This window comes from Macrotis lagotis, chromosome 4, assembly GCF_037893015.1.
Source record: "Macrotis lagotis isolate mMagLag1 chromosome 4, bilby.v1.9.chrom.fasta, whole genome shotgun sequence".
NCBI lineage: Eukaryota > Metazoa > Chordata > Mammalia > Peramelemorphia > Peramelidae > Macrotis > Macrotis lagotis.
The window spans coordinates 111,572,666-111,589,840 of record NC_133661.1 but is presented as its reverse complement, the minus strand read 5'-3'; the positions used below and the strand labels follow the sequence as shown (position 1 = coordinate 111,589,840).

Sequence of the window (17,175 nt, the reverse complement as noted above, 5' to 3'; positions counted from 1 at the left end):
TGACTGTCTTTTTTTTCCAGATAGGAGAGAATTCCTCTGCCAAATGAGTTTCTGGTCATTTGACCCTTTCAACTTAGCTTTCCTTCCTTATCTTTGACACATAAAGCTGTTATGAAAGCAATTTTACACAGAACAGCTAAAAAGTATTCTTTGACTAGTCTCACTACTTTCATAGGCAAGAAAAAGATGAGAAATTTGCTTATAGCCATGTCCACAAAATTCACAGAAAAAGAAGCCAGATACAATCACTTCTCCCACACTAATCTGGTGATCAGACCACAGATCATTCACTGCTTATCCATATCTTCTGAACCAAATTACCAAAATCAGGAGGAATTGGGGAGGGGGTGGAGGTCAGCTCTATGTGTGTTTGCGTGCATGCATCTATGAGTGCAACTAATGTTCACAGAGTGCCTGGGCAGTATCATCTCTTTACTTCTCTTGTTCCCACACATCTGTGTTTTTGTTAAAAGAGACCATGCCAGAATTCACAATCACTATAGAAAGTACAATATGACCCAATTATATTAGAACTTGTATCTAATAATTCAGATATTGATATACTTTCTTGTACTTTGAGGACCTGTGATTTCATCAGGGTAAGCGTTCCCTGCTTACACAGACAGAAGCCCCTTCCCCATATTAAAAAACAGTCTCCATGTAGTGTTGCAGTTTTGTGGTTACTCTCCAGGCTGGTCCTCACAGGACAGTTCATTGCCAGGTCTCAGGTTTGGGGAGGACCAGCCAGTTTATGATTCCCTATCTTTGTTGTCAACAATCTGACATCGAAGTCTAGTCCATTATTCACTGTGTCACCTCATGGCTGTGTTGTTCTAATCCTCTAAGGACATTACAAAATGATTTCACTATATTAAAGTTTGGGATTCTATGGTTAAAAAGGAATGTGGTATTATTATTAGTGAGAATACAAGATCTGGAGCAAGAGAAATCAAATCCAAGTTCAGAGACTTTGGGTAAATCACCTCATTATTTTGGTCTCAGTTATTTCATTTAGAAAATTAAAAAGATAAATCACTGAGGTTCTTTCCAGATATAAATTCTATGGGGTTAACCTCAAGGCAAGACAACATGCAGTCTCTGCTTAGATGGGCAGCAGCCTGCTCTTTCCCTTTTTTCAGTGGATTTGATACCTTACTGACAAGACTTACTTCTTTCCCAGGTTATGACTCTGCCTCTCAGTTCCTCATCCTGTGTTATTAAATGCATTCTACAAAGGGAATCCATCCAGCAAGTTGGAGATTACATGCTAGGTAGGTATCAGCTTAAGATACAGGTTTTTCCATCTATTATCCCTCTCATTTTGGACATAACAAAGGGGAAGGTGGGAAGGTATAAGCATTATAAAGTTACTATGTGTTAGGCATTCTGCTAAGCATTTTACAAATATTATCTCATTTGAACCTTACAACAACCTGGAGAGGAAGGTGCTATAATTATTCTCATATTATAGAGAAGGAAACAGCAGCAGAAAATAGTTAAGTGACTTGTCCAGGGTCACACAGCTATTATGTATCTAAGGTTGAATTTGAATCCAGTTCTTCCTGACTCCAGGGCCATCTTAGATGACATCCGTTATACCACTTTTTACACACAGGTCTTATCCAATTTCCCAGATATAATGGATCCTTTCCTTTTCCTCCTACTGAATTCAATTCTGGGTCTGGTTCATTCTCTGTCAGTAAGTCTGTCCAACATGAAGGCTACTGATGCTGCTGCTCAATGGGTTATCCATTCAACTTCAAGTCAAAATCTGGACAGCAGACATTCTTCATCCACTTGACTTGACTGTATGGATTATTACACTAAACTCTTTTGAGTTCATGGAAATATCATTTAGGGGACTCCGTTTTGTTTCAGGACTTGATGCATTTAGAACTGTATAACATCTATAAACAGGAGCACTGAAGAACCTCACCATTTGTATGAAGTCAGTTAGGTGGAACAGGAGCCAGAGCACTGGTTTTGGAGTCAAGAAGATCTGGTTTCAAATCCTGACCTCAGACACTTCCTAGCTTTGGAACCAAAAGTTAAAATATATAATCTCTACGTGACTCAGTCACCTCATCTATGAAACAGGAATAATAATTGTACCTAGTTACAGAATTGTTGTCAGGATCAAATGAGATGATGTGTAAAGCTCTTTGCAAACTCTGAAATGCTAAATAATGCTGATTCATTATTTTTTATTTATTTTTTTTAGAGATTATTCTTCCATTTGGATTATGTACTGAACAGCTGCCCAGAACAGTACCCTCCCTGCTTTATATTTTGCTTCATGCTAAAAATTGAAGGATTGTTGAACAAAATTATTTATGTAGTTCATCCACCAAGGAACTTTTTATTATCATAATATATGTGTATAGGCAACACACATCTTTGGAAAAGAACCTTTAAAGTTGCATATTGCTCTACTAAATCAGGTTGTGGTGTATTAAATATATATGTATACATATACATATATATATTTAGTGGACAACAAATAATAAATATAATGAAACAATCAATTCTCTTTCAGTCAATTGTGTGACTAGGATGATGTGTGGTCTGTTGTGAAACAAAATTTGCAAATGTTCATTCCTTTCTTGTTTTTTTAACACTGACATATATGTAGATCATTGTTATACAAATTTTTGTAAAAATGACAAAATTGGCATGTGGGGTGGTGGTAGTTACTGATGAACTCTCTCAATCACTTTTTTGTTTTTTCTTTCCAAATCTTAAATTTTTTTCTCTCTTCCGAATATATTAAGAATTGTCTCTTCAGCTCCTTTGCTGCGGTGACATTGGGCGCCAAGCCACCAGCACAGCCCCAAGCCCGCAGCCAAGCCCGCAGCCGCTGCCTCTATGCTCCGCACCATCATCAGCCAAGCCAAGAGGCACCCAAGCCTGATCCCCCTGTTCGTGTTCCTGGGAGCTGGGGCCACCGGGGCCTCCCTGTATGTGCTGCGCCTGGGGCTCTTCAACCCTGACGTCAGTTGGGACAGAAAGAATAACCCAGAACCATGGAACAAGCTGAATCCCACTGATCAGTACAAGTTCTACTCAGTAAATGTGGATTACAGCAAACTGAAGAAAGAAGGCCCAGAATTCTAAGTGAAAAGGAGGCATTCAGCTGCTGTGAATGAAGGTCTTCCAAAAGCCATCCGCACAATTCTACACACAATTATGAAATGTTTGATTTTTTTCCCTCATGTTGCATGTAATCATGTTGGGTTTAACTGATGAATAAAAATGTGAAACGAAAAAAAAAAAAGAATTGTCTCTTCAATTCTTTTCTTTCCCAATATATAGAAAAAGGGATTATCATTTCAGTCTCTGCCTGAAGTCTTCTGACTTTAGAAATTCTTCCCAAGTTCTACCCAATTTCCTTCTTGATTCTTTGTACCCTGGCCTCATTTCTTTCTCTTACACAAATCCTGAGCTTTCTCTGTGCCTCTTCAGTCCCCCCCCCCCCCTTCTCTCTCTCTACTAGATGCAGAGATAACTGAGATGTTTTAATCCTCTATCCAGCTCTATCCTAACCTCTGAATACACCATTCAAACTAACAGACATCACTTTTAAACTAAGAGATGCTCTGGGCTGCTTGTTGACTGTAGTGCCAATCCATTTTGGCATCCTTCTGCATTCTCAAGGGAAATTAAATCCCTCACTATTCCTGGGGCAGTGAAGGTGGGAAAGATTCTGAAATGGGTTGTTTTCTGAACACAGGATTTAATCTGTTATTGCCAAAAGCTAGCCATGTGTTCCATGAATGATGCTTCAGTTCAGGTTGGTTTGCAGGGCCTCTGATGAATCTACAGTGCCAACATAGACCTGCTCCTATCTGCTCACCAACAACTTTGTCCACTGCCCTGAGATAGTGGCCATGAACCAAGCCAAGGTCATTTAGAAAGAGATATGAGAAATCTGGGGGAATTGTCATTTTTCCATAAACTAAAAGATAGTAAACAACATTGACACGATCCACAAACCACCTCACAGGCTATGGAAGGAGAGGGAGGTTGGACTCTGGGACAGGTTTCCTCATTCTTTAGTTGGTCTTTTCTTCTCACTCTTCTGTACACACATCAGACCCTTGGGTTAATAAGGGCACAGAACTTCTTCCATATTGCTCTAACAGTTTGACCTAAAGAAGAGGAGGGAGGAAGGCCGAAATCAATCACAGCTTCATCTCTGGTATAGAGGTTGAAGGAAGATTGACTTTCTGCCTATCACTTTTAGGGCCACATCTTCAGCTTTCCCTTCCCCACCTTGCTTCCTTGTGGCCTCTTCCTTTTCCTACTTAGATTCTATAGTTCTCTCCAAATCTTTTCTCAGGACAAGCACCTACCCTTAGTTGCTGACAGCTAAATATGAATATTCACCTTATCTCTCCCTGTGGAATGAGAGGTTTTAAGCCTGTATTTGAAAGGATTTGGGCTTCAGTAAAGTAAATGGGACATTTTTGAGGGAGGTCAAAGAGCTTCTGTGAATCCTTTAATACTGTGCCTGTTCCTAAGGCTAGCCTTACACTATCACAAAAACTCACACAATGTTAACAGTTGGAAGGGACCTCTACCATCCAATCTCCTCATTTAACAGGAAAGAAAAACTGATCCACAGAGGAGATATGATTTGCCTAAGATCCCACAGGCAAAGAGAAACATAAACCTAGATTCTAGGTTGTAGTCTAGCAATAAAATGATGCAGACTGATCTAAATGAGATAAAATAAATACTATTTAGTATGCATGGAGGATTTCTCTAATTCCTATCCTCACTTAATTATAGGAGTCAAAATGACTTAAAGAGTAAATCTCCAGTATTTTTACCCAACAATATATGATCATATAATATAACTTCTAAGGAAAATAAGAAGGATTTAGGAAGAATGGGAGTGGGGTGGTATGACATGACTATGTATTAGAGATTAAACATTATTTTTAAAAATGAAAAAAGTCTTCTGATATAAGCAATCTGTTCCACGCAACTAACATCCAGCTAAATTATGCTCACTGTTTCCAGGGGACCTGACAGTTCTGAAGTTAAAAGTCTAGGAAGTGGGTGGACATGACATTGTTCAAAACTTTTTTTAAAAAGGTAAACATTTATATAGTTAGGTCCAGCCCTAATCATCCTCGTCCTGGACTGCCCCTTTTTCTACCTCATCAGGTCTTTGGTAACTAATTGTTCAGGAAATGAGCTCCCTACTGGTTAGCAACTTAACTTCTCATATTTCAAGGCTCCTAATGCCTTGAAAAACTCCCCACCCCCTCCCTAGTCTTTTCTCCTATGGCTTTTTATCTAGAGCTAGGGTTCAATCAGACCTGGCATGGATCCTATAAATATGGGATATTTAAGCTCAGAGGACCAATAGACTGGTAAGTAGACATAGTAGACTAGTCTACTTGCATATAGGAAAAGACAACATGCAAGAGAAAATCCACTCTGCCTACAGTAGGATCTTCCTCTGATGGGGAAAAGGTCAGCCTGCTGGCCAAGCAACAAAATGTTCATGTGATCAACTGACCCGTTAACCAAGCAAGACTTCCCCTTCCAAGCCCTGCCCATTTGCTTCTCTATCCAAGCTTGGTTAGCAACTTTGCAGTGGGGAACCCTCTTCCCTCACCCCTGCACACCCCGGCCCATCTCAGAGACACAGCGACCAGGCTCTGAGGGACTCTTTAGAATGCCAGCCAATGTTCTCCTGCCTGACATCATCAGAGAAACAAAATGGGAAATCATCGCCCACTGCTGTTGGCAGACTCTGGGTACCACCTACCCCAGATTACAGACTGGGAGAATTATTTCAGGGGAAGAGGAAAACAAGACCATAATTATATCAAGAGAAACCCCAACTTATATACCAAGGGGTCAGGGGAGAGGGGTGGCTTGACCAGCACAAACTGCTCCTCTGGCCTATAATCTTGCTCACTTCTTTTAAGTACAAGAATCAGAAGATAAATAGGCTTCCCTTCCCCCTTCCTTGTCATTCCAAGGAAGCAGGAGGTTGGGAGAACTTCAGCTCAACCACTCGGCTGTTTTTACAGATTGATTCTTGACTTGTCAGTCCTTGATTCCTGACTCAGGGAACTTCCCTACACCTGGTCTTCCTGTGAAAACTCACCTGTGGTCTGGGAAAACTCAGCGATCATGAGAAATGCTAGTATAGAGCTACCACTCTTGCCCGTGCTATACTCTGCATAAGGGCTATTTAAAGAAATCCCTTTAACTGGCCTTGGCTCAGGAGAGAACAAACGCCGGATCTGGTCCCAAGCAGGGTCAGGAGAGGAAGGCAATGGAAAGTGTGTTTACATTTCAGAGGTCACCCTCCCTGCACAGTTTCACTATTATGTGAGAGCATGTCAAAGTGGAAGGAAGCCAATCAGCACCTTCAGCATGAGCTCTTTGTCAAAGGACACTTCTCTCTTTTCTAGCTATAAACCAACTTCACAGAGTTTTGTGTCTGAAACACCAACCTGGACCAGGATTAAAAGTTCATTCCCTCCTTAAAATATATTGCTTTTCCACTACCCTTTAGACAGGGCACATTTATAACTCTATTAGTCATATTAACTCTACCATCTTTTTGAGGGTGGTTAATGGAGAGATAAGACAGGGTAATGGATAGAAAGTCATCTCTGAGACAAACTGGCTGTTGCTATGTGCAGCAAATCATTTAAACTTTCAGTACCCCCAGGGTAGTTCTCTAAAACAAGCTAAAGAAAAACAATTAATGGTAACTAGGATCAATATGAAAATGTTTCAGCATTAGTCTTCATCTTTTCACAGAACTTTTGCCAATCTGCATTGAGAAAGGGAGTTTTCACTAGAAGTTCCCTATGCTGGGTTCTGTTCTAAAAATAAAACAAAACAAAAGAATCCACATGGAAGACTGGTCTCCACATCATTCACAAGAAGATGCTAATTGACTATGAGTGGGTCTTCTGCAAACAGCTAGAAGACCTCCCAAGGGCTTTGGGGAAGATAACTTGGTAATTATGACTCTGAAGTTCAGGTACTCTGTCTGCTCCCAGACAGTCATTTGTTTTTTACATTGGTGGTTCCATAGTCAGCTACATTCTGGAAGGACCATTTCCTCCTGGAGAGCCTCGTCTTGCCTTCAAACTCAGAGGAGACAGGAAATCCACTCTGGTCCTATTGCATGGAACAGGAGATGAATTTTCCACAATAGTCTTTGGAAACAAGGCAGAAAATTCCATGTAAACAAAGAAAATGACAGCCACAATTCTGAGACAGACAGGCCTTAAAGGAGAGCATGGAGGTCCTCCTTGAATCTGTCTCAGAAAACCCAGAGAGTTCTGGAGGTCTCTCAAGGAACAAAAGCAATCCAAAAGATGCAAGCACTATTCCTTCTATAGGTGACACTGGGGTCACTGTACCGACAAAAAGTATCCAAACCTTCAATCAATCAACAAGCATTTATTAAGCACCTACTATGTACCAGGATATAACAAAGGAAAAAATCCTTGTACTGGAGGAATTTACATTCTAATGGGGAAAACAAGTATATAAGAATAAATTTAAAGAGAATAAAGATGAATAAATATAAGCAAACCCAATATAGAAAAATCTAAATAACTGATATATTAAGGAGATGATTTGCTTTAGTTATCAAAGTTAATAAAACTTTTCTGTTATGATTTTGTCCACCTCTGCAAAAAATATGGTTTCATATACAACTTTACAGATTCACATCTATTATTTTATGTAAGTGAAGTTTAGCCATAATTCTACTGGGATCATGGAATGGAAATAGGAAGATGCTAGGAGAAATTCCTCTGGCTTTCTTTATTTCTTCCAGAATTATTAGCTGATGTTCAAATAAATCACATGTATACAATTCCCTTTAAAATAAAAACTGCTCGATATCATGACACAGGGAAAATAATGCTGAATCAAGAACAGAGAACCAGGATTTAAATCTCAGATTTGCCACTTACTGGGTGAACTTGGAGAAGTTACTCAACTGTTCTGGCCTTTGTTCCTCTGGATTAGATTGGATTTTGATGTCCTCCAAGATCCTTTTCCTTCTATGAATCTATGATTCTTAGAAGACAAATAACTCTCCCCTAAATTAGAACTTTGGTTCTAATTTGCCACTTAGTTACCTGTGTAACTTAGGCATTGTATGTTATCCCTCCATCTAGTCTACAAAGAAGATAAGGGCAGTGTCTCATTCAAAGGGCTTAATAATGAGTTAATATTCTTGTTAATAGGGTTGTAGTGAAGATCAAATGGAATAACAAAAGTAAAGTACTTTGCAAACCTTAAAACAGGTGGAGGGCTAGTTATTATAATATAGTTTTATATATTATAATAATTATACTATTAAATTTGTTGTTGCTCAGTCATTTCAGTCATGTGACTTCATGATCCCATTTAGAGTTTTCTTGGCAAAGATAATATATAATAATAATAATGCTATTATGAGGTAATACTTATTAATAATAACTTCAAGCCCTAACCTGGCTCTGGATGTTAGGTACCCAGTATACTTTATTCAATAAATGAATGAATGGCAGTAGAAATACACAACTTATCTGTCTTGGGATGTTTGTATCTACATTCAGGTTCTTCAAGAGAAAGTTCAATTATTCATTAAATATATATACATACATATATATATATATATATATAAATATACATATTTATTTGATAGCTAGGTGGCCACATGAATAGAGCACTAGCCCTGGAAGCAGGAGGACTTGAGTTCAAATCTGACCTCCAACACTTGATATTTACTAATCCTGTAATTGTGTTGAGTATAGTTCCCTTTCTGGAAATTTCAATAAAAAGATAATGCAAGATGACAAAACAAGGAAAGAATAATTGTTACAACAAAAATCAACAAGACAAGAAAAAGAAGATTTGGGTGTGGCAGAAGAGAAGCTAAAATGTGTTAAGAAGCTTAGAAGTAGAGGAGTAGTCCTGGAGGTTACCTAACTATTCTTTAGGGCAGCCTCAAACAAGAACCACAGAGCAAGAAGGGTCTCACATTCAGCAAGCATGGAGAGCAAAAATAATGTTCACAGTTACCTTCACAGCTGACAAGTTATACTTCTGCCATAGCCATGTAACTGCCAACCATGCACAAAGTAAAGATTGGTTAGCATCTTTTTTTTTTTAATGTAGAGACAAGAAGGAAGACCAGAAAGAAACATAGACAAGCAGGATGTCTTTGAAAAGTAAAAGTCAATCTTATAAAAGAAGAGCAAGCTATACATGAGATCTGCAAATTTGTGTACAATTCTCTTTTTCTACTATGTATATGTGTGTACATATATATATAAATATACATATATACATACATACATATTTCATTTAATGTTTGCAAAGTTCAGAATAAAAAAAAGGAAAAGAATTAAATAAAAATCTTAACTTCCTTCTCCCCTCTCCACTACCTCTCCATTCTTCTGGTGATCAGGCAGAATGAAATATTCTGGATTTAAAAAATGTTCCTTCTCTCCTCTAACCCCATCACACCTGGTACAGGGCCCCTCATGCCTTGACTATTACAATACCTGCCAATCAATGTCCCTGTCTCTTACACTCTAGTCCATCCTGGCTCAATTGTCAGATGGATTTTCCTAAAGCACAAGTTTAACTTTATATAACTTCCCAGCCCCCCTATTTCAATAAACTCCAGTGGCTCCTTGCTACTATCTCCAGGATCAAATATAAAGTCCTCTGTTTGGCTTTTAAAGCTCATGATTCCCTAGTCTCTTTCTATCTTTCTAATCTTTGTGCTCTATAAACCCTCGGCGCTTCACTGAAGGAGAGTGAGACTGATGACTTTGAATAGCTCTGCCTCACTTAAATACAATTCCAGAGCAAGCCAAGAAAATCACCTTCATGATATCTTAGTCTTCTTCAAGAACAAAGGATGAACAACTAATAATAAAAATAAAAGCAATAATTCTGAAGTCCAGTGACACTGGCTTCCTTGTTGTTCCTCACATTAGATACTCTATCTTGCTGTTCTGGGCATTTTCTTTTTTAAAAAAAATCTGTATTTATTTAAGGCAATGGGGTTAAGTATTTTGTTCAAGGTCACACAGCTAGGCAATTATTAAGTGTTTGGGTCAGGATTTGAACTCAGGTCCTCCTGACTCCAGGGCTGGTGCCCTATCTACTGCACCACCTAGCTGCTCCTAGCACTGGGCATTTTCACAGGCTGTCCACTAAGCCAAGAACTCTCTCCTCTTTCACCTCTAACTTTCCTGGCTTCCTTCAAATCTCAGCCAAAATTCCACTTTCTACAAAAAGTCTTTCCTAGCCATGCTCAGTCCTAGTGCTTTCCCTCTGTTGATTATTTCTAATTTATTCTGAATATTTCTTGTTTGTACATAATTGCCGTCATATTGCCTCCCCCACTTGACTTTGAGACCCTTTGAGAGCAGGTACTTACTGTCTTTTACCTTTCTTTGTATTCCCAGTGCTTGGGCAAGTCAATAATACTGACCTATGTCAGAAGTCTGAAGATGAAAAAAAAAAAGAAAAGGAAGAAGAAAAAGAACACTGAGCACTTAAATCTAAATAACAGATGAAGATCTTTCCTGACAAGGAAGGAGCTGGATTTTCTAAGGAGGAATAATGACCTGGTCCCTTAGGAGCTGTTAGGTAGGCAAGGATCAAAGGAAGAGGAGGCCAGTAATGGTGGGTGGCGAATCTCTGATGAGAGGCATTGAGTTAGCTATGATAAGAGCTATGCCAGGGTGAGAGATGATAAAATATATGCCAATCAGATAAGAGGTTCAGATAGGCTGGTTGTCTTGTTGGGGCATGTATCCAAGCCTCCAAAGCCTTGGCCTGCTAGGGGACTACCGCCCCCTCCTATTGATTCACATGGACACAAATGGCAGGTCAGAAAGTTCTACTCAATGTGAAAAAGTTCTGGGCAATAAAATGAAGACCTTAAGGACACTTAAGGGAGTTGTTTGTCTGAAAAACATCTGAGGGGTTTAATGGATTACAATCTGCCAAAAAAGCTAAAGCAATCTTAGGTTGCATTAAAGGAGGCATAGTGACAAGAATTACAGAGGTGGGGCAGCTAGGTGGTACAGTGAATAGGGCACCAGCCCTGGAGTCAGGAGAACCTGAGTTCAAATCTCACCCCAGACACTTAATAATTGCCTGGCTGTGTGACCTTGGGCAAGTCACTTAACCCTATTGCCTTGCAAAAACAACAACAAAAAAAAGGTGATGATCCCATAGTAAGCTGTCCTAGTCAGACTATCTCATTTGTAGGTGTCATATTTTAGATAAGACCATGATACAACTAGTGCATTACACTTTTGATATATTCTTAATAAATGTTTATTAAATTGAATAATCTGGAAAATGTCCAGAGAAAGGCAACCAAGATGGTGAAGGGTCTTAAGAGGATCAGTTAAAAGCATGATATCCAGGGGCAGCTATGTGGCACAGTGAATAGAACACTGGCCTCGGAGTCAGGAGGCCCTGAGTTCAAATCTGGTCTTAGACACTTAATAATTACCTAGCTGCATGACCTTGGGCAAGTCACTTAACCCCACTGCCTTGCAAAAAAAAAAGTAAAAGCATGATATCCACATTCAAACAGTTAAAATATTGTCTTGTGGACAAAGTCAATAGACTTGTTCTTCTTGGCTAAGTGAGAAGAAAAAGAAACAATGACTAGAAGTTACAAAGTGGAGTGTTTAGGCTTGAATTAAGGAAAATCTTCCTAACAAGTAGAGCAATCTAAATGTGGAAATGGACTGTTCTAGGAGATGATGATTTCTCATTGACTAGAGCAAGTGCTTGACCGCACATAGGGTCAAGTTCAGTTGTAGCTTGGGGGTGCCAAAGATTACGGTCTTGTATATATATATATATATATACGTATATATATATATATATATATATATGTATATATATATATACGTATATATATATATATATATGAATCACAACCTCATTATCTGTGAGCATTATAACCTTAGAAAAGTCACTTTGTTGTCCAGTGCCTCAGTTTCATCATCTGTAAAATAACAACTAAGAATTCTTCATCTGAGATGCATGAACTTGACTTTTTTGCCTATGTTGATAACTAAATTCATTATAATTGGTTTTCTCTGTAATACTATGAATTTTATTTTGTATATTTAAAAAGTATTTTTCTTCTGAGCACAGTGGTATAGCCACTAGGTTACTAAGGTCAGTGGGTTGTTTTAGCTCAGAAATTGGAACTGCACCAATATGGTGAACCCTGGGAGAGCAGAAAGCTGTTTGAGAAACAGTACATTGACCTAAGCTAGAAAAACAGAACAAATAAAAGCTAATCTATTGAGAATTTCACATCTCTCCTCATAGTTGGAGAAATAAAAGTCCACACAGAATGACTAAAGTCCCCTAATATTATACAAATTCAGGCAAAATTAGAATTGAAACATGGTGGCCCCAGAACAGTATCTGTTACTTGAAGTGCTTTTTGTTTTCCAAGTGCCCAGGAAAGTCCAGTGTTACCTGGGAGGAAGGGGATGATTCTTTGCTTGGGATCCTTCTGGCCACCTTCAATGGGAAACTTATCCAGAAGTTGCATCTATAAGACAAAAGACAAGGCAACAGAGGCTTAGGAGAAGAATCTTCAATAAGTTCTTACCTTTTACTTCCTTCCTACCAATCCCAAAGAGTTTCCCTCAAGCCTTCCGGGTTGCAAAAGGGTGAGTTATTTCTCAAATCCTTCATTTCATAGTGAATTAGAAAACCAAACAGTGTAGCTAAAAGGGCAGGAGGTTGACATGGGGACATTGCAAGTTTCTCCACTGAGAAGCCCCTCTATAGTCAGGGTTGGAATCAAGTAGGCCTCATATTGCCACCATCTTTCAGGATTTGCAAAATCAAATGGCTAACTTGAAGATATACTGGGAACATAACTTGGGCCTCTTTGGGCTTGTTGTCTTTTCTAAGTCATATTGGGGCAAGGCATGATGTTTCTCCTGCAGTCTGGGAAAAGAAGAACATCCCACCTGAAGCTTCAGACAGACCACCCACCTAACAGAACCACTCTGCAAAAACAGGTCCAGATGTTAGTTTAATCATAAAGCCAAATCCAATTCATTGCCACTGCTTCAGTGAGCTCTTCCTCCTCCCCCTTCCCAGCTTCCTACCCAAGACCTTCTCTGTTTTTCTAGGAACAGACTCACCAAGGGGAAGAGTCTCCAGGATTATGGGAAAACATTTTATCTTTCTGCTGTTTCTTATAATGCAGCACTATTTAAACTGGAAAAGCACATACAAAATTGAATTTGAATAAAGTTTGATAAATCATTGTCGAATCAAGTTGGTTGAACAAGAAAGAAATGGAAGCCAAGAGAAGTGTGAGCCTTTGCATTCACACAAAATACTTTGTCAGTCTCTCTCCTGCACAGATGGTTTTCTAGCCTAAAATACAGAACATTTGACACTCCAGGGGAAAAGAACAAGGTGGAATTTGCTTCATATTGAATGTTGTCTCTATTTCAAGGTTTCCTTGAGTATAAGAATTAACCCTAAATATAAGCCAGCCCACAGCTTCTCAGATCTGTTTCCTATAGTTTTTAGAAGTCTGTGTCTCAGATTCTCTGTTAGGAATCAGAAGGTATATTTTAGCAGTGTCTTGTGTCTATCTCTACCCAAGAGCAATATCCCAACCCTGCCTGGGTTGTAGGGTTGGAGAGGTGACTTGTTGAAGATCAAACTGATCCAGGAACAGTTCCAATATGAAGCAATTCCTCAAATCTGAGCAGCTTTTCCCTTAGAAGAAGGAGAAATGCTTCAGCCCCACTTCCCAGTCCCCTACCAAAAAAAAAGAATAGTAGAGATAGAATGAAAACAGGGAGAGTGAAGTGAGGGAAAATTTCCTGATTTCTGTCTCAGTGAATTAATCATAGAGCTAGAGAGGAAGGTAACTTCAAAGGTCATCTACCACATTTTATAGATAAGGAAATTGAGAGCCAGAGGAGATTGAGTGACCTGACCATAATCACAAAGGTAATAAGTGTTAAACCCATTCGTGCTATTAGACCTTAGTTAAGTCCAATCACTCCTTTAAGATTGAAGTATTTGTTAGAAGAAAGGAGTTTACCTGTCTTAATGAAGAAAAGTATAGATTCTGGACTTTCCTCAGAAGAGAGGAAAGGATGGCTGCTTAGTTGCCCTATTCTATTTCTAAACTCTCTTTCTATGACTTCTTATAAAAGCCCACCCTCTCTGTCATCTAAACATCATAGATTAAGTATAGGCTATTATATGAGGCCAAGGTCATAGCTCTGACTGCAACACACTTTGCCTCCCTAGATCATTTCTACCTACTGACCGAAGGAGCTATTCTCCGACCTCCATTCTCCATCTCCAACCCCATGCCTGGAATGGTCTACTTCCTGGACACTTCTTAGGATCCCTTAGTTTCCTTCAAAGCACAGCTCTCCTGCTATTTCCTATGGAAAACCTATCCTGACCCCCTTCCCCCTGCCAGGCTTCAGGGCTCTCTCTCCCCACTCAATGAATCATGTCTTTGTTTATCTTTTTATCAGTTGTATCTTTCCCCAGTAGCCAGTAAGCTCCTTGAGAGCAAGGAATTGCCTTTAGTTTTATTTTTGTAATCCTAGCAGCTAACATAACACTTAGCTATAGGATAAATACTTAATCAATGCTTGTTAGTTGGATCAGCTTGGAAGCACTCCTCTAAATGGGGCTGCAACCAACAGACCCCCTAGATGTCCTGCCCATCTCCCTCCTGCTCCAACTCCTTGGACAAAGTCAGCTTAGCTTGAAACACATTGCCAAAAACTAGCATCACCTAATCCCACCAACACTTCTAAAATAACAGAGATTTAAATGTTTGGGTCTCCTTTACCCTTCATCTCCACCAGTTAGCCAGCGGGGCTAGAAAAGGAAATATTTCTAACCAGCTGCTGGGGCAACATTTTCTCTGCACCAAGAGGTCATCTTTCAAAGAAATCAAATCTCTCAGGCCCCAGTGAACATGCAAACAAAATAAAGACTACCCAGCTGGGTTTACTTTAGGAAACAGCGTGTAGACCTCGTCAAAGTTGCATGTTGCTAGCATCTCTACCCCCACAAAATGGAGTGAGGCACAAGCAAAGGATCAGGACATCTGAGGCAATGTTTTCCCATCAGGGGGTCAGGCTGGTGGTTAAACAGATCATGGATTCAAGCAACAGTTGATAATTAAAGAAAGGCAGAACTTATTGTGGTCAAGAGAATTGAATTAAGAATTTGAAGGTGTGGAGCATGTTACTGGCTCTGCTATTAACCACTTGTGTGATTTTAGGCAAGTCATTTCATTGGGCTAAGGATAAATTTCTTCATGTATAAAACAGGGATAAGATTGAGGCATCAATGAATAGAGGGCCTGCCTTGGAGTTGGGAAGACCTGGGCTGAAGTCAGAGGTTCTTTCCCTATACTTATTTTTTGTTTTTAATTCAATTACTGTATTTCATAGCAATTGATTTCCTGTATGATTCCTCATATGCTTTTTAAAAACATTATTCTAAGAAGGTTTCTATAGGTGTCAGCAAACTACCAAAAGGGTCCATGACACAAAAAGGGTTAAGAATTCCTCATGTAAGTCTTTCCTACAATGTTCTATACCTATGTGAGCATGGGGAAATCATTTAACTTCTTGAGTGTCCCTAGGAAACACTTTAAGTTACAGCCAAGTCACCAATCACCTTTTATCTCTACAAAAGGAGTTTACATAGCAGGAATTCACTAAACAAGTTATCCCCTCTTCCTCCCAAAATATCCCAAAGTCAATTGATATAATGTAAAAGCATCAAATACAATAATGCACAAACAATAATGAAAACAGAATTTTTTTTTAGGGTTTTTTTACTAGGCAAACGGAGTTAAAGTGGCTTGGTAATTATTAAGTGTCTGAGACCGGATTTGAACCCAGGTACTCCTGACTCCAGGGCTGGTGCTTTATCCACTACGCCACCTAGCTGCCCCACAGTAATGAAAATAATAAGAGCTAACAGATGTTGCAGGTGGGAAGACCTAACCTGGAATCAGGAAGACTCATATTCCTAGCTATATGACCCTGGGCAAGTCATTTAACCCTGTTTGCCTCTATTTCCTCATCTGTAAAATGAGCTGGAGAAGGAAATGGCAAACCATGCCAGTACCCTTGCCAAGAAGAGTTGAACACAAATGATCAACAACAATGATGGCAAATGTTAGCTATAACATTAAGTTTTTGCAAAATATGATTTTTCATTTGATCGTCAGGAGCTTAATGAAAAAAAGTGCAAAAGAAGGTGCCTTAGCCCTGCCTGATCTAAAATTATATTATAAAGCATCAGTCATTAAAACTGTTTGGTATTGGCTAAGAAATAGAGTGGTGGACCAGTGGAATAGACTAGGTGTAAAAGCAGGAAATGATTATAGTAATCTGCTGTTTGATAAACTCAAAGAGTCCAGCCATTAGGATAAAAACTCTCTTTGATAAAAACTGCTGGGATAATTGGAAGTTAGTATGGAAGAAACTTAGATTAGACCAACACCTAACACCCTTTATCAAGATAAGATCCAAATAGTTACAGGACTTAGACATAAAAAACAATACTATAAGCAAATTAGAAGATCAAGGACTAGTTTACCTGTCAGATCTATGGAAAGGGGAGCAGTTTATGACTAAGGAAGAGTTGGAGAACATCACCAAAAACCAATTAGATGATTTTTATTACATTAAATTAAAAAGCTTTTGCACAGATAAAACCACTGTAACAAAGATCAAAAGAAATGTAGTAAATTGGGAAACAATCTTTACAACTAATGATTCTGACAAAGGACTCATTTCTAAAATATACAGAGAACTGAGTCATATTTTTAAAACAAAAAGCCATTCCCCAATTGACAAATGGTCAAAGGATATGCAAAGGCAATTTACAGATGAGGAGATCAAAGCAATCCATAGCCATATGAAAAAATGCTCTAAATCATTACTTATTGGAGAAATGCAAATTAAAGCTTCTCTGAGGTACCACCTCACACCTCTCAGATGGGCCAATATGACCAGAAAGGATAATGGTCATTGTTGGAAGGGTTGTGGGAAATCTGGGACACTATTACACTGTTGGTGGAGCTGTGAACTCATCCAACCTTTCTGGAGAGCTATTTGGAAC

At 39.0% G+C, this 17,175-nt stretch overlaps 2 protein-coding genes across 2 annotated transcripts in view; one reads left to right on the top strand and one right to left on the bottom strand.

Annotated features, from left to right (window-relative positions):
* The window catches only part of SH3PXD2A (SH3 and PX domains 2A), a 362,190-nt gene that overhangs the window by 233,939 nt on the left and 111,076 nt on the right, over positions 1-17,175 (bottom strand). The window contains exon 3 of the mRNA XM_074233789.1: positions 12,511-12,586. Coding sequence (XP_074089890.1) covers positions 12,511-12,586 — 76 coding nt within the window. The remainder of the gene's footprint in view (positions 1-12,510; positions 12,587-17,175) is intronic.
* LOC141521325 (cytochrome c oxidase subunit NDUFA4) lies at positions 2,851-3,271 on the top strand. Its single transcript, XM_074233785.1, has one exon. It carries the CDS (start codon positions 2,866-2,868, stop codon positions 3,112-3,114), a length of 249 nt encoding a protein of 82 aa, XP_074089886.1. The 5' UTR covers positions 2,851-2,865; the 3' UTR covers positions 3,115-3,271.